General features: G+C 43.8%; 1 protein-coding gene across 1 annotated transcript in view; it reads right to left on the reverse strand.

Annotated features, from left to right (window-relative positions):
- TBC1D14 (TBC1 domain family member 14) overlaps nucleotides 1-15897 on the reverse strand; it is a 73173-nt gene that overhangs the window by 5370 nt on the left and 51906 nt on the right. The window contains 8 exon segments of the mRNA XM_073661140.1: nucleotides 107-255; nucleotides 888-1017; nucleotides 1174-1245; nucleotides 1372-1466; nucleotides 3987-4067; nucleotides 4942-5048; nucleotides 5928-6045; nucleotides 11369-11451. Coding sequence (XP_073517241.1) covers nucleotides 107-255; nucleotides 888-1017; nucleotides 1174-1245; nucleotides 1372-1466; nucleotides 3987-4067; nucleotides 4942-5048; nucleotides 5928-6045; nucleotides 11369-11451 — 835 coding nt within the window.

Raw genomic sequence — 15897 nt, forward strand, 5'->3', positions numbered from 1 at the left:
CGAATTGTACCCGGGGGGTGAAACATCCAATTCCCCCCCTGACCATAGGTTTCAGCATGGTACTGCAGCTCTGCTACATCACTTCAATGGGGCTCAGTTGCAATACCAGACGATACAGGTCAAGGGTAGACCTATTTCTAAAAGAAAGCAGCCATGTTTTTTTATACCCCCTGTTAGACCCTCTTAAGGTGCCCATACACCAGTTTGTCGACAACCATGTTTCCTGACTTCCCGACACACAAACGCTCTGCTTGGCTGTACAGAAACGTGTTTTCAATAGGTAAAGTAGAATAAGCCGCTGTCAAGACCTCAGTCTCCCGATTATCTCGCATGAGAAAATATACAACTGATCCTAAATTTCTACTGCCCGATCCTTACCGTCCGTGGGGACATCTGTCGGGGACAGTCAGGAAGACCCCCATACACATCAGATGGGCTGGCCAGCTCCGATGAGGTCTGCACATTTGGCCAACTTAAAGGTGTATGGGTTTGAGACAAGCAATTATATTCATGCTGAATTAGTCCAGTAATTCAGACTCCTGTGACAGCTGGTGTTCTGCGGCGCGGCATACGCAGCCCCGGCATACGCAGCCCCGGCATACGCAGCCCGGCATACGCAGCCCCGGCATACGCAGCCCCGGCATACGCAGCCCCGGCATACGCAGCCCCGGCATACGCAGCCCCGGCATACGCAGCCCCCTCTTGCGTTTATTAGCTTGGCAACGTCACGACGTAGCTGCTAATGCACACGATGACATCGTGGGGTCTAGCAAACCAGCAGAGGCACTCCGGATGTCAGGAGCCGGAGGACTGAAGTCTGGCTGCCATGGAGGACCGGACTGTATGTTGAACTTTAGGGAAACTTGACAGCAACTTCAGGTACTTACAAGGGCCATGGTCTACTCTGAAGAATGCCATCTGACAAGGTTTATTTAAGAGATTTGAGAAAGCGATGAAGGCATCCGCAGTATCTAGGTTCAGGATCAGCACGGCAGCGATAAACGACATGCCCTGTACCTAATACGGGGAGGAGAATGAGAGGTTATCAGTCCACAGGCCTGGAACAGCCAGTACCACGGGACCGTTACTGATCACACATGGCTGCACACAAACTGGAACACTCGGCGATTCCTTAATTCTGGAGCAAGTGAGTATAGCGGAGGAGACACTTACATAACCAACGTCAGGTCTGTAGCAAGTGTAGGCCCCGAGAATACTGTGCAGCATATCGTGATAGGGGCCGCCCTGAAAAGATAAAGGCTGCGATTGTTATTCTGGCAGTTTCCAAATAATTGAGTGATAATCCAATTCAGTCAAAACATAACAGATTATATTTGCGGCTTTTAGATATCCAGCAGTGCCATGTCCTACCTTCTGGAATATACACAGACTTGGAAATGTGCGGGGAGATATCCAACTTTATCAGCTCAGGCTGGCCTCCCTGTCCGACGCAGACAAACCCGAGTCTAGAGGGAAATAGATCAGAACATCAATGAGGATACGACGCAGCCGGCACGTCCACATGCAGAATCCCAGACCATGGAGCAGGGTTTATCCATTTACAAGGTGCACTTGGTGATTAGAGGTTTTTTTTCCTTGAGTTCAGTAACTAAAACCATTTCATCATTAAAAAGGTCTGCAACACGTCATTGAGAGAGACTCATGTGCTACAACTTTAAAAATTGAATTGCTAAAGTATGCAGCTATAAGGAACCCAAAGTCTTGGCATTTAGAGCGGTAGTGCCATTGCTAATCAATTCCCATGACCCGATCCATCAGTCACGTAACTATTCAGGGAGTCCTGCAAACTGTCTTTCCCTGACAGTATCCGCAAATCTTTTTCTAGTTTTGATTGGCTGGCTGGCCGGCCGCGTCATCGGTTCCATGTGACGCTGCACCATGCCGGCCAATGAAAAAAAAGGATTTGCAGACGGCATCAGATAGGAGACGGTTCTCAGGGCTCCTGTCCAGTGGCCATAAGCTACTGACGTGACCACTGGATCAGGTATTGCAAATCTATTTGCTCCCGCTATACTGCCCGGGTCTGCAGGAGGCAACCTGTTGACATTCAGACTAAAAAAGGCCTTAACTCTTTGCGGTTAGGCTAGGGTCAGAAGGCCATAAATTCTCTCATCTGAGAGAATTGGACAATTATGCAAACACCACTGTAATCAAATGATCAGCATCAGCTTAGTGTGATCAGATTCTCTCAGATAAGAGAATCAGTGCACACTGAGGAGCAGATGGAGAACAAAATTTCTCCATCTTTGCCATAGTGTCAGTGTGTGAAAAATCAGACTGCACTCATCGGAGTGCAGTTCAATGTTTTCTTCGCACTCACTGGCTTGCATGTCTGACAACTATCCAAATATCCAATCAAATTCTGGCATGCTGCGATGTTTTCCTTGGAACATCTCGTTCCAAGAAAAAAAAAAAAATGGACATGTGCACGGCCTCAGAATAACATTGGTCCGCGCACGATCCGACGTTTCGTTAGACGGAAAAATACTGTGGTGTGAGCTAGCCCTTACACTAAAGCAATACGACCAGAGAGCTACTAATGTGTTTTGCTCCCAGAGCACAGCCTTGGCAACCATGTCAACTGTTCCTGCTCTCAACTAAGAAGTTGTTTAAGGCTATGTGCCCACAATGCAGAAATGCTCTGGATTTTTCCTGAGAGTTTCTGCATCTCCCTGGCAGAAAAAAAACACATGCGGATTGTACATGCGGATTGTACATGCGGATTGTACATGCGTTTTTCCAGCCAGGGACATGCGGATGTGAAGCGTTCTTCACATGCATTTCCGCATGCGGGTTCACAAGCGCTTTCCAAGAGATTTTAGCATCATTTGGAAAGTGCTTGACAACTTGGTCACACTATATAAATCCACGCAAACGGCATGGATTTATATAGTGTGACCGTCAAAGAATGGTTAAAAATAAAAAAATGAATCTATACTTACCTTCTGATGGCCCCCGGAGTCTTCCTTCGCTCCATCCTGGCGTGTAGGCAGATCGCGGTGCATTACACCGAAGGACCTGCCGTCACATGACTGACGTCAGCGCAGGTCCTTCAGTCCACCGCGATCTGCCAGCATGGGAGGACGAGCGCAGCGGGGGGCCATCAGAAGGTAAATATAATATTTATTTTTTTATTTTTTTTTTTACAGGTTCTGTGGTACCCAGGTCCGGAGGAGAGTCTCCTGTCCTCTAGACCCGGGTACCATCCGCACATTGAAATGCATGGAATGCGCATCAACATATCCAGTGATGCGTAATCCATGCGATTCAATGCAAGTCAATGGCGGCAAAAACGCAGCACTTCCGCAAAATTGTTAGTGCTGCGTTTTTTTCCGCAATTATAATCCGCAGCGGAAGTTTCCGCAGCATGTGCACAGCACATGCAGATTATCATTGGGGACCATGGCAGGCCTTCTACCATGCGTTTGAGCGTTTTTGCCGCTGCGGAAACGCTTAAAAACGCATGGTGGGCACACAGCATAAAGAGGTTTTCCCCACAAACGCAAGTCATCACCTAACCACAAGATATCTTGATGGTTGTTGTGGCTTCCCCCACTGGAACCCCCCAGTGATCAAAAAAAAATAATAAAAAAAATGGGGTCTATATTTCCCCATAGAGCGATGGTCAAACATGCAGGCAGCTACTACATTCATAGTCTTGGTCATCATCAGACAACGAGTGGATCGCCGGAGCCTCTGCCTCGGGATCAGTGGGGCTTAAAATACAGAGTGCCAGCGATTGGCGGTGTTCCAGATAGGACATAACCGGCATATATGGCACTACCCCTTTAAAAAGTTTAAAAACTGATACAATTACACCATGTTTTGTGCTTAAAATAAGAAGCCACATTTGAATACACCCGTATAACACATTGAATAAATGTAGCTTCGTTCACAGGGGCTGCATATTGCCAGACCAAAAACAAGTGCCATCTAGTAATGTCCCAGAACAGATAAGTTCTTACCCTCATTTTCTACATCGGACCCTCCCATGCTCAGCGATTTCCATCGATCCTTGGCTCGAGATAGACAGATATCGTACAACTCTAGATAGAAAATAAAATGGCTTAACCGAGATCCAAGCATACATCCATCTTGTGCTGCAGTCCCTCCTTCAGTACCGTTATATTTAAAGGGATTCTCCACCTCTTATTAGTTAACAAGCACTGTAACGAGGCCATCGATTAGCGGGTGACACAATGTGCAGTGGCAGCGCAGGTTTTGGGAGATGCGCAAACTTTTTTGGTTGTGTTTTCTTTCACCACCCAGGGCCCAATAAGAATTAACTTTTACAATAATGGATCGCCTCATTAATGAGACGTTCACTAATAATAACAACAAGTAGGACCCATTGAAGAATATATCCCTGTTGACTCATGAGTACAAAATTGTTTAATTAGCCCTTTGATTTTTTTTTCCTCCGATTTATCTGCATAATAGAGTCACATACAGGAACAGTAATTAGACCCCTTTATCCACTGCTTATTTAAGTGTTGACTCATCTCGGCAAACCCCTACCATCTGTCTTATTAGGTCGTCTCAGGATCCCTTTATGGTAGCCAGAGAAGAAAAAATAAATAAATTTAAAAAAAAACAAAAAAAAACACATTTTATTGGCCCAGCATGCAACACTACATCCTGCCTAAAGAGGGCGCTGCAGGGGAAATGCTCAGCTGGAAGCAGCTTCCTTTATCTGTAGGCGGAGCTTAGTTTAAGGAGGAGTGGTCCTGATAAACCAACCCCCTTAAAGTGACAGTGTCACAGCCCCTTCCCCGTCACTAGCATGTTCTTGTTGGAGATGGATTTTTTTGTCATACATATTTCAGTAGCTATTGGTAATGGATAGAATTACTCACTGTTACTACTATGTATCCTGATAAACAAGGACCGCTATAAAGGATATACGGTCTCCAGCCTTACCGTGAGTGATATTTAACTCATTACCGATCGCCAAACTCCAGACTTTTCCTCTTACATTGGGTGGGATCCCCTGCCACCACATCTCCCGAACTTTTCGAGAACAGCACCTAATAGCAGAATGGAGGAAAACTTCTCAGCAATGGCCTAGCACGAAAACTTTTTATATATAAAACATTACTTGGGTTCCCTTTTAATATTCATAGTCTCATGGATATAGTCACCAGAATCATGCTGCGCAAACCACAGGCAGCATAAAATCGAGGCCAGGCTGCGCAATTCACAGAAGACAGATGGAGCTTGTCCCCGCCCCGCTGCAGGTGATTGACAGGTCTCTCCCCATGTACACAAATGGAAGACCCCTGTCAAATAGAGTAGTGCAGTTGGACAAGGATTAATCAGGTCTCTCCCTGTAGTCCCCGGTCAACTCTTCAAATGGTTTACAATCGCGCAGTGAGGCGATTCGGGCAGCACGAGTCTAGTGACAGGTTCCCTTTAAAAAGAAAAAGCTATAACGTTTTCTTTAACTGGTAACAAATACAACAGACTGACAGTCTTATTTTCAGCAGTGTTGTGCAGATTCGGTGGCTCTGCTGAAAATAATTAACACCACCGGATATGTCATAAGGATTGAGTTATAGGTCTAGAGTGCTGCTGGATACTAGATAGGCAAGATTTACCCCTTTCATTTAATTGGACAGCATTGTGCACCAATCCCTATAAGAAGAAAATGATTTCCCTCCTCTAATAGGAGGCTTATTTATTATTGCTAATTAATGCACCAGCAACCTAATTCACAGCCTACAACAGTGATGCTGGATACTAGATAGGCAAGATTAACACTTACTGGTCTACACAGAAGATTAACAGGAATGAGTAGGCGATCTAGACAATTTCGCAGAAGAATCTTTTGTACATTTTATTTTTATTTAAAATTTTAACATTTAGGGTGTTAAATGAATAATTTCAGTGGCTCCATCTCCACTTACATGGATTCCCAGTTGGGCAGAATCTCGTTGTTCCACATCAGAGCGGCGATTCCGATACTTTCCTCCACTTTACACCTCTCCTGCAGTTGTTTTTTCTTTCTTTGGGCTTCTTTGAATTCTGAAAATACACATTCATGATCAAAATGCAGGATTTATGTATATAGCTGTGATGAGGGAAGCTTCTAAGCAGGAGGTAGAAAGCGGAAGATATTAAAACAGCTCGGATGAAAGGCCGCTCGCTGTGTGCTGTGGGGACTGGAGAATTCCCCCAGGAATTGCGCATTCGAGATGGGAAATCTGACAGGTTAAACAAATTTGGGCACATGTACAAAGCAGATAGAGACAGGCTGTCAAGTACATACACTAATGACTCAGCTGGCAAACGCGCGTTAGGGGTCTCAGAACTGGCTCTATCATCAGTACCATTCATCCAACACTCACATCTGACCTACTGCAGGATTTCAGGGAAAGAATTCTACATGTAAGTGCAAAAACTCAGACATATTTCCAGTTAATTGGTAGAAATGCATAGTTTCCAGGATCACTAGGGGTTACACAAATCAGATCTTCAGACTTTTAGCCAATATGCCATGATGGGGGAAAAAAAAAAAAACCCTTTAGGCTGTGTGCCCACGTAGCGTTTTTCAAGCGTTTTTGATGCGGATTTTCCGCAGCGGAAACGCTTGTAAAACGCTTGGTAACCCGCACCCCATGGTCCCCAATGGGATTCCGCAAGTTCTATGCACATGCTGCGGATTTTTCCGCAGCGTTTATGCTGCGTTCAAAAATCCACAGCATGTCAATTAATTTTGCTTTTCCGCAAGCAGAATTGCCTTTGTCCAATGCATTAAAAAACGCAAGGCAATTCCACATGTGGAAAACGCGTGATAAACGCACGATAAACGCGTGCGGAATTCCGCATGCGTTTTTCCGGGAGAGGACTTGCAGAAATGAAGCAGAAATTTTCTGCTTCATTTATGCAACGTGGGCACATAGCCTTAGAGCTCCTCAGACCAGAATTGTAAATGAGAGGACAAATAGCATCCAGGTGGAAAGGACATGTCCTCCCTCAACCAATCAGTTCTCTCAGGCACTCTTATTGGCTGAACGCAGCTTACATGCTCTTCCCAGCATTCAGCTAAACAGGACCCCAAACTTTGGTTCTAGGAGCAGAACAACTTTATATCCATCTTTGTGTTCACGTTCTCACAATATAGGTGCTAAATACGTGTTAAGGCAATCTATAGATTAAGGAAACATTACAGTCCCTAAAAATACAAGGCCTATAGGTCCCCCACCGGTCAGATGATTAGGGCAAGGCTCGATGGGGTGAAGCATGACAAAGGTTCAAAGTGCATCAAGAAGAGAATCTTTATATGTTTTTCTGCCCCTTTAAAGAACATGAACCCAGATCATGAACACAAATATTACATGGTCTTAAAGTTGAGATTATTTTGACAGTAATAGTTAAAAGATTATCAGATATTTTAAAAAGCCATTTCAATGGGGGAAATTGGGAGAAATAGATAAACGTCTGAGGCCATGAAATAAGCCAGACATCTCTGGCATCGGCTCATCTTCCCAGGACACAAAGGACTGGGCATCTCAAAATCCAACATGCCTGCTCCATGTCAGTTCTCCAATGTGGGTGAAGTCCATGCCATACACAATATAATATAATATAATATATTAGTCAGTTTAGATTAATTATAAACTTCCTATCAATTAATTTTCAGGACAATCGAACTGTAGAGATTTTGGTTTAAATTTATTTAAAAAAAAAAAATTATATACTATAAAATTTTATTTATTTTTTTTAAATAAAATTTAAATTAAAATATCTACAGTTTGATTGTCCTGAAAATTAATAGCTAGGAAGTTTCTACTGTAATTAATACACAATAGGCAAAAGTCATCTAAACTACATTTAAAAAGTGATATATATGGTGTAGTTAGCGCCCAATTTTTAGAGGACTCCCTTCAGTTCAACCACTCCATATATAACTTCCACCGCTCCATCTTTTTAAAGCATGTATACACTTCTCAATTTTTAGATCAGAGCAGGAAACCAATATGTTAAATGTCACATGAATGAAAAAAGTCAGCGTTTATTGCGAGTAAAACGTGTCTTAAGAGACTAATTTCAGTTCTATAAATGCTGCTTAACATTTAGTATTTTAATGATGTGTATACAGTTTGCTTTTAATCATCTGTTTTTCCTTTCTAGATCTCTTCTTGGTATTTTAACATGCAAGTTTCTTTAATATTTTATAAGAACAATCTGTACACTGTTTGAATTAACCCCCTGTCCTCGTTACTTCTGTGTTATGTTTAGTTTTGGAATCTAACGAACTATTTCTATAAACAAGTTGGTTTCTAGATGTTCTTACATCTCATTATATTCTAACCTTTTATCTAGATACTGAACTCTTCCAAAAAATGAATTATGCATGTATATAAAAAGTGAGCAGGCGCACCAGAGCAGAAGCAACAACGCACACGTGGCAGAATAAGATATGGAATCCTATAAAGATGTGATATTGAAATATAGTCCGAAAAATACGGTATTTAAGACGCACTTTTTTCCTCCAAAATTTTGGAGGAAAGTGTGTAGGGGGGGGGGGGGTGTCTTATAGTCTAATATACATAAATACTGTGACTGTGGGTGGTGGGGGAAGAGACAGTGGCGGAGTAGCAGGGCACAGGAGGCAGCAGCCACCTTCTGCAGCCTACACTGTGCCCACTACTAAAGAAAATGAATATTCACTGCTCCCCACGCCCATGGTCGTGGGGAGCAGTGAATATTAACTTTCCTTAATAACCGGCACACTGTGCCCGCAGCACGGCTCCTGTATGTATGGCACCCTTCATCCCGGTATGCATGGCACCCCTACATCCTGGTATGCTTGGCACCCTCTGATCCCCGTTACTCTGCACAGAAAAACAAAAACAAACAATCATACTCACCTCCTCTCTCCTCCAGCGCTATGTCCAGCTCGGTGCCGGAATAGTCACTGCTCCCCACGCCGGAACTGCGTGCGGGGGGAGCAGTGACCATTCATTCTTCCTAATAGCGCGCACACTGTAGCCGCAGCGCGGCTCCTGCTGCGCTCGGCTGTCAGTGTGCCCGCTATTAAAGGCCATGAATATTCACCACTCCCATGGGCGTGGGGAGCAGTGACTATTCCGGTACAGAGCGGGACACAGTGCTAGAGGCAGCGAGTATGACTTATTTTTTTCTGTGCAGCGTGACGGGGATCATGGGGTGCCAAGCATACCAGCATGAAGGGGGCCATACATACCAGGAAGAGGGATGAAGGTGCCCTATATACCAGGATGGTGGATTGGGCTGCCATGCATATCAGGATGGGGATGGGGGCCACGTATAACAGGAATGAAGTGGCCATATATACCAGGATGGGGGATATTACCCCTATAACTGTGTCAGGAGCAGACCCCCTCCCCCTTAACAGGGCATCATGACCACATTTTTTGCTTACATTTTTTTTTTCTATTTTCCTCCTCTAAAACCTAGGTGCGTCTTATGCTCCGGTGCGTTTTACAGTCCGAAAAATACGGTGCTTCCATGTTGCAATCATCCGTAACAGATGCAATTTGGGGAACATTCTACATTAATGTGCGACATTTCACACATCAGCCTCCTGCACTTGTGTAACAATGGACAATGCAGAATGACATTTCTATTGTACCGCTGTGTACGTCAGGGACCTTTTCCCTTTCTACGTAAAGATAAGGTAAATGTCAGTAAGTATTGATGTGCTCTGGATTGCAGGGCAGTATGTGGAGTTGCCGGCAGTAGAGCGACATCAGTCCGTCATGTCCGTACACAGAGCAATGGATAAGGAGCTGAACAGTTGTGGACCAAAACTTAGCATGCAGGAAATGTACACGGATAACCTACTTCTCCGGCCATGAATAAAACATGCGAAGTGTCTACAGAGCCCTGTATTGATCGGGAGTCGGGATGAGTCTAACTGCTGGAACGTGATCCTCATTTATTGTCGGCTACGTGTTTTCTGACGGGAAGTTAATAAATAATAGTCACTGGGGTCATTGATTAACTGGAGAAGCTCCAGATCCCTTCTCACATGACCCACTAACCTGATTTTCAGCAAAATATTTGCTGACATTAGTTTCTGGCCACTTTTAGGTTAATTGTATGAATTATAAACCTGATAATCTGCCATCACAATCTTTGAAAATATGGGCTGTCAGATTAGGGAAAATGTTAGACCTCACCCGGGGCGAGCTCTGATCGAAAGACATGGCCCGACTGGCCGGTCACCTCATCGGACGCACGTATGCATGTCCATGAGGCAGTATGCTCAGGGTAAGAGACCCAGCATTATTTCATGCTCTTGTTATCTGAGCACAGTCAGTGTGAATGAAGCTTAAAAGTGGTTTTCCCACAAACAAAAGTTTGATTTTAATCAATAGATCTTGGAATAATAATAAGTTCCACGATTGGATGTGTTTAAATAAAATGTTCCTGTGCTGAGATAATCTTATAAATGTGCCCCTGCTGTGTACTGTGTAATGGCTGTGTCTGACCGTACAGGAACATGGTCTGATCATACCACATCTCCTGGGCAGGGGGGAGAAGCAAAAGAGTATACAGACAGGACAGCCGAGGATCACAGCTGATTCTTTGTGTGAGGTAAAACATCTCCAAGCCTGTTTTTAAACAATGTTTTACCTCAAAGAAAGAATCATCTGTGATCCCCTGCTGTAATGTCTGTATACTCTTTTGCTTCCTCCCCTGCCCAGGAGATGTGGTATGATCAGACCATGTTCCTGCACATGGTCAGACACAGCCATTACACAGTACACAGCAGGGGCACATTTATAAGATTATCTCAGCACAGGAACATTTTATTTAAACACATCCAATCGTGGAATTATTATTCCAAGATCTATTGATTAAAATCAACTTTTGTTAGTGGGAAATCCCCTTTAAGAGCTCGCACACATGGCCTCCGCATGATAGCGCGCAAACAGCCTCCGCATAAAAGCGTGTAGAGCTGTAAATACATGTAAAAAGAAAGGTACTTTTAGGAATCTATGGTTTAACAATATTCTGGTTTCACACTTATTTTACTCCTTGTTTCCATACGTGTTCCTTCCCAGAAGATTTTGCTGCCTTCAGTCTGAATTTACAATGTGCACATTCCAAAAAGAATAAAAGAAAACCATTGCCTGGACAATTGTGTCCAAACTAAGGACTAGTAATGTATATGCAAAATCATCATCAACAAGTCATCAGACCAGACAGAATTTGGTTGACGGCAGGGACTAAAATGGGGGTCAGCGTTAGGGTCTACATGGCATTATTAGCGCATTGCCAGCAGGACTGTGACCTTCAGTCTGTAGGACGCTGGGCTGGATGGCTTCTCTTGCCCCATACATGATCAGATCCTCACCTCTTCTTTTAGCCTGGGCCACCATTTCTTCATATTCCTGTCGGTGTTTTTGGGCTTCTTCAGCGGGTTTGGCTGGAAGGTTTCTGTGGATATTACAAATATTGTTCTGTCAGAGACACGACCATATAAAAAAAGCATTACAATATATCAGATAAGCAAGGGAGATGTCCTGCCGACATATGACCCATATATACACAAGCTTATATCTATACAGGCAAAGAGAAGATGGGCGCGTTATGCCACATGTAATTCCTGCACATTGTTTAATACAAATTTTTTTTATGTAAAAGTTGATAAACCCCATTAACCCCCACTCAAAAAAAAAAATACACAATCTGATTGCTGTACAAAATGGATGTAAACTATTTATTAGTCCACTTTTTTTGTTGCAACCTCTTTGTTAAAAAGGTCCCTAAAAGGTCGTTCCTCATTGATTAGTTCTCATCAGTGGGGAAACAGAGAAGGAAGTGCTCAATTTGCATACAGTGCCTCCGCAGGAGAAATTAAGCATTACCTGGTGCCCACTGAAATCAGCAGACTACCAAAAAACAAGGGCGAATGGAGTCTCAGCTCCTATTAAATTTAAAGTAATCTGAGCAACAGTACCCCAGAAGGACCACTAGACAGGGTGAAGAGCTGTGATGATCCGGCTCCGTACACTGTACTGTCAGCCACCGCGATCGGTGGAGGAGTTGGGTATCTGATATTGATGACATATCTTTTAGGATAAAGTTCTGGACAGACCCTTTATTAGATAACTACTGTGCTAAGGGATGAAAAAAAAAACCCAAAGTCCCTTTAAAACTCTATACTGCAATGTGACACCTGTACAGAATATCCACAGCTCAGGAAAAAAAGACAGCAATGCTTCAGATGGGGGAAAAAAATTCAATGAGTTCTGCCAAGAGCATTTCTCCTCATCATTTACGCCGGTCGCATCCACAGTAATATCAGAGAGCCAATCTATGTGCCTTGCACAAATCAATCATAGATTTACAAGACCATATCCAGACCCATTAATAATACGTTCAATCTGTGCAGACAGTAATGCAGGAAAGTCCCCTCCTTAAAAAAAAACAATTACAAAACAAGATCAGATCTCAGACAATTGTGCAAAAAACAAAGGGTTTAGGTCACCAGACAAAATATTTACCAGTATGTTTTATTTTAGGTTAGTGTCTCATTTAGAATCTTCCTTTCATTGTTCTTCTGCATCTCCGTGGTAACAGACTACAAACAAGCTGTAGTCAGATCCCGCAGTCATACACCTCTTTTGTCCTCTGTTTTTACTAATCATTTGAATATAAGTCAGGAAGAAGGAGGAAACAAGTGGAAGGGCGTATGACTAAAATAGAGTGGTAGAGGGTCTGTCAGGAGCCTGTTACCATGGCATCACAACAGTCTGCCTAGGAGCTGTGGACACAAGACATTAAGAAGTTTTGAATCAATTTTATTAAAAGTTTTTTTTTTTCCCCCTTCATTTTCAAATTTGCAAAAAAACTAAAAATTGTCAGACCTATGGAAAAGAGAGAAATGTAAGTGGATGCATCAGTGCCCCAATGGCCTAATGAGAAACGATTCACACTATGCTACTGATTAGTCAAGAGGGCTGAGTCGCATTGACTGTCAAAAGGATTTAGTGGGTGGCTTTTGATTTTTTTTTTTTTTTTGGAAGAGGCCTTCATAGACATAAATAAAAGTCAGTCAGCCACACTAGTTTTTAGAGGCACCAGCTAAAGGCAATACCCTTCTGTGGTGCTGACAACCATCGTCCTCAGCTGAAGGTTGTCACAGGCTCCTCCTATAGTCGAGACGACCATCGTCCTCAGCTGAAGGTTGTCACAGGCTCCTCCTATAGTCGAGAGACCATCGTCCTCAGCTGAAGGTTGTCACAGGCTCCTCCTATAGTCGAGATGACCATCGTCCTCAGCTGAAGGTTGTCACAGGCTCCTCCTGTAGTCGAGAAGGCCATCGTCCTCAGCTGAAGGTTGTCACAGGCTCCTCCTATAGTCGAGAAGGCCATCGTCCTCAGCTGAAGGTTGTCACAGGCTCCTCCTATAGTCGAGAAGGCCATCGTCCTCAGCTGAAGGTTGTCACAGGCTCCTCCTATAGTCGAGACGACCATCGTCCTCAGCTGAAGGTTGTCACAGGTTCCTCCTATAGTGGAGTCGACCATCGTCTGGAGTTGACGGTTGTCACAGGCTGAGCATGGTTACAAAATTGAATAGCAAATTATCCGTTATTTAAACTTGCCCTCAGTGGTGATGCCAAAATAGACGACACGAGACTTTGGAAGGCTAGTGATTAGCTGCAGTGGTCACATGTGGTAGGCAGCATGATGAAGCTGCAATACTGGAAAGAAAGAGGGAGGAGCACCGGAGAGGCAAATGAGCTATAGATAAAAAAATACCAAAATAAGCATTAGTTGTCTCTGGCCTAGAATCAAAGAATTTTAGAGTTGGAGGGGACCTCCAGGGTCCTCGTGTCCAACCCTCTGCTCAATGCAGGATTCACTAAATCATCTCAGACAGATGTCTGTCCAGCCTCTGTTTCCAGTGAAGGAGACCTCACCACCTCTCGTGGCCGCCTGTTCCACTCATTGATCACCCTCACCGTCAAAACGTTTTTTCTAATATCTAATCTGTATCTTCTCCCTTTCAGTTTCAGCCCATTGCTTCTCGCATTTCCATGTGCAAATGAGAATAAGGATGATCCCTCTACACTGTGACAGCCCTTCAGATATTTGTAGACAGCTATTAAGTTTCCTCTCAGTCTTCTTTTTTGCAAGCTAAACAATCCCAGATCCTTTAACCGTTCCTCGTAGGACATAGCTTGCAGTCCGCTCACCATCCAGGTAGCTCGTCTGAACTTGCTCCAGTTTTTCAATGTCTTATGCCTAATTATGCCTGAAAACAGATAACCCCTTCAAAAAAGGGGTTGTTCTATTAACACCTCCTATGTTTGCATACATGGATATCATATATTAGTGTTCTATCTAAAAACCCATACTTTATTAGCAAATAGAGACATCAGCATTCATTAATCTGAAAAAACGCTATTTTATTACTTTTCAGTTGCCGCACAGAAGATAGTCGTTCTCGGCAGCACATCATCCTGTGTAAACAACATGCTGCCAAGAACAGTGGCACATAACGCTCTATTACAGATCCTTCAGTGCGCAACTGAAGCCAGGTTGGCCTATGTAAATGACTGCCGATCAGCAAACAAGAAGGGTATGTGCATTATAGGGCATGTGATGGGGGCAAAGAAAGGGATAAGGATTGGTCTTTGGTCCAAGTGGCGGAATGTACGGAGAGGCCGGCGGAATGTACGGAGAGGCCAGCGGAATGTACATGGGAATAAATTGAAGATGGCGATACAAGGCAATAAAAGTTTTATACCCAAGCAGGGTGGTACTGCTGACAGATAACTATAAAAGGTCATTAGTGACAGTCATAAACCAGTTATACAGGAAGAGCAAGAGACAAAACTGACAGTGTCCTGTCTATCGTGTAACAACACAAGACAATGCAGGCAGAGTACAATGCCAACATGGGGGTACACACATTCCTGTGCAATGAAACCTTCCCAAAAACATCACAGCGCTCACACACACTGTCATTTTCTACCAGAAGTGACATGTGGAGGTGTACAGGTCTCACAACCTGCAAAAAAAAGACAGATGGGTGTGAAGGGGGTGTGATGACTGAGTGACAGAGGCTCACTTCACAGGTGAGAAGTTCTAGGAGAACTGGAGGAACATCTGCTAAGTTGGGCAGCAGTGTCATGCCTGACCTAAAAGCATCCATAAGCACCAAAATGTCTCGCTCACACATAGTATGGTCGAGAAGTCTCCTGGCAAATCACCCACTCCTGTGCTGAAGATGCCACCAGTCCGCACTTTCAATGTAAAGCCGACTATACACATCAGATGAAAGTGCATCGTACCCTCCAATTTGGAAGGGACTAGACATTTTTTTGCTCATGGAGTCTTCTATTCTCTATCACGGCAGATGTTGGGGAAAAAAGATCTTAGTATTTGGATTTTGACTATCTCACGCAAGAAGAAAGATTTGATTAACCAGGACATGTGTGCCCACCCAATTGTGAATGTTTAAAAGGAGGTCTCCAGTGTGGTCCAGGGGGTCTCCAGAGAGAGGTGCCGCTAACAAGCCGTCCACTGTCTGCATGCCATATCTAGCACACGCCTGCAAGATACTGTGCTCTTGTCCTATTACTTGGGGTTCAATGCATGATAAATACAGGCCGAACACAAGTGATTCTTGCAGATATCAGCGGCAGACGGACACCACGTCAGCAGCACCGCTCATCTACCAAGGGTCTGTCACCTCTGCAGACAACTGCTTTAGAAAATCGTTGCATTCGGCATAAAAAACAATTCAGAAGTAGCGTTTTTCCCAGTATTTTACGCTCTGCGTTCCTGTTATTCCTCCTTGAAAACGTATAATTAAACGGACAAATTGATGTTAACAAGCTGAGTTTACCCATGCCGACCTTGCCCTCAAAGA

The sequence above is a fragment of the Phyllobates terribilis genome, unplaced genomic scaffold (assembly GCF_046119375.1).
Source record: "Phyllobates terribilis strain yellow unplaced genomic scaffold, ASM4611937v1 Scaffold_1__5_contigs__length_1240528914, whole genome shotgun sequence".
NCBI lineage: Eukaryota > Metazoa > Chordata > Amphibia > Anura > Dendrobatidae > Phyllobates > Phyllobates terribilis.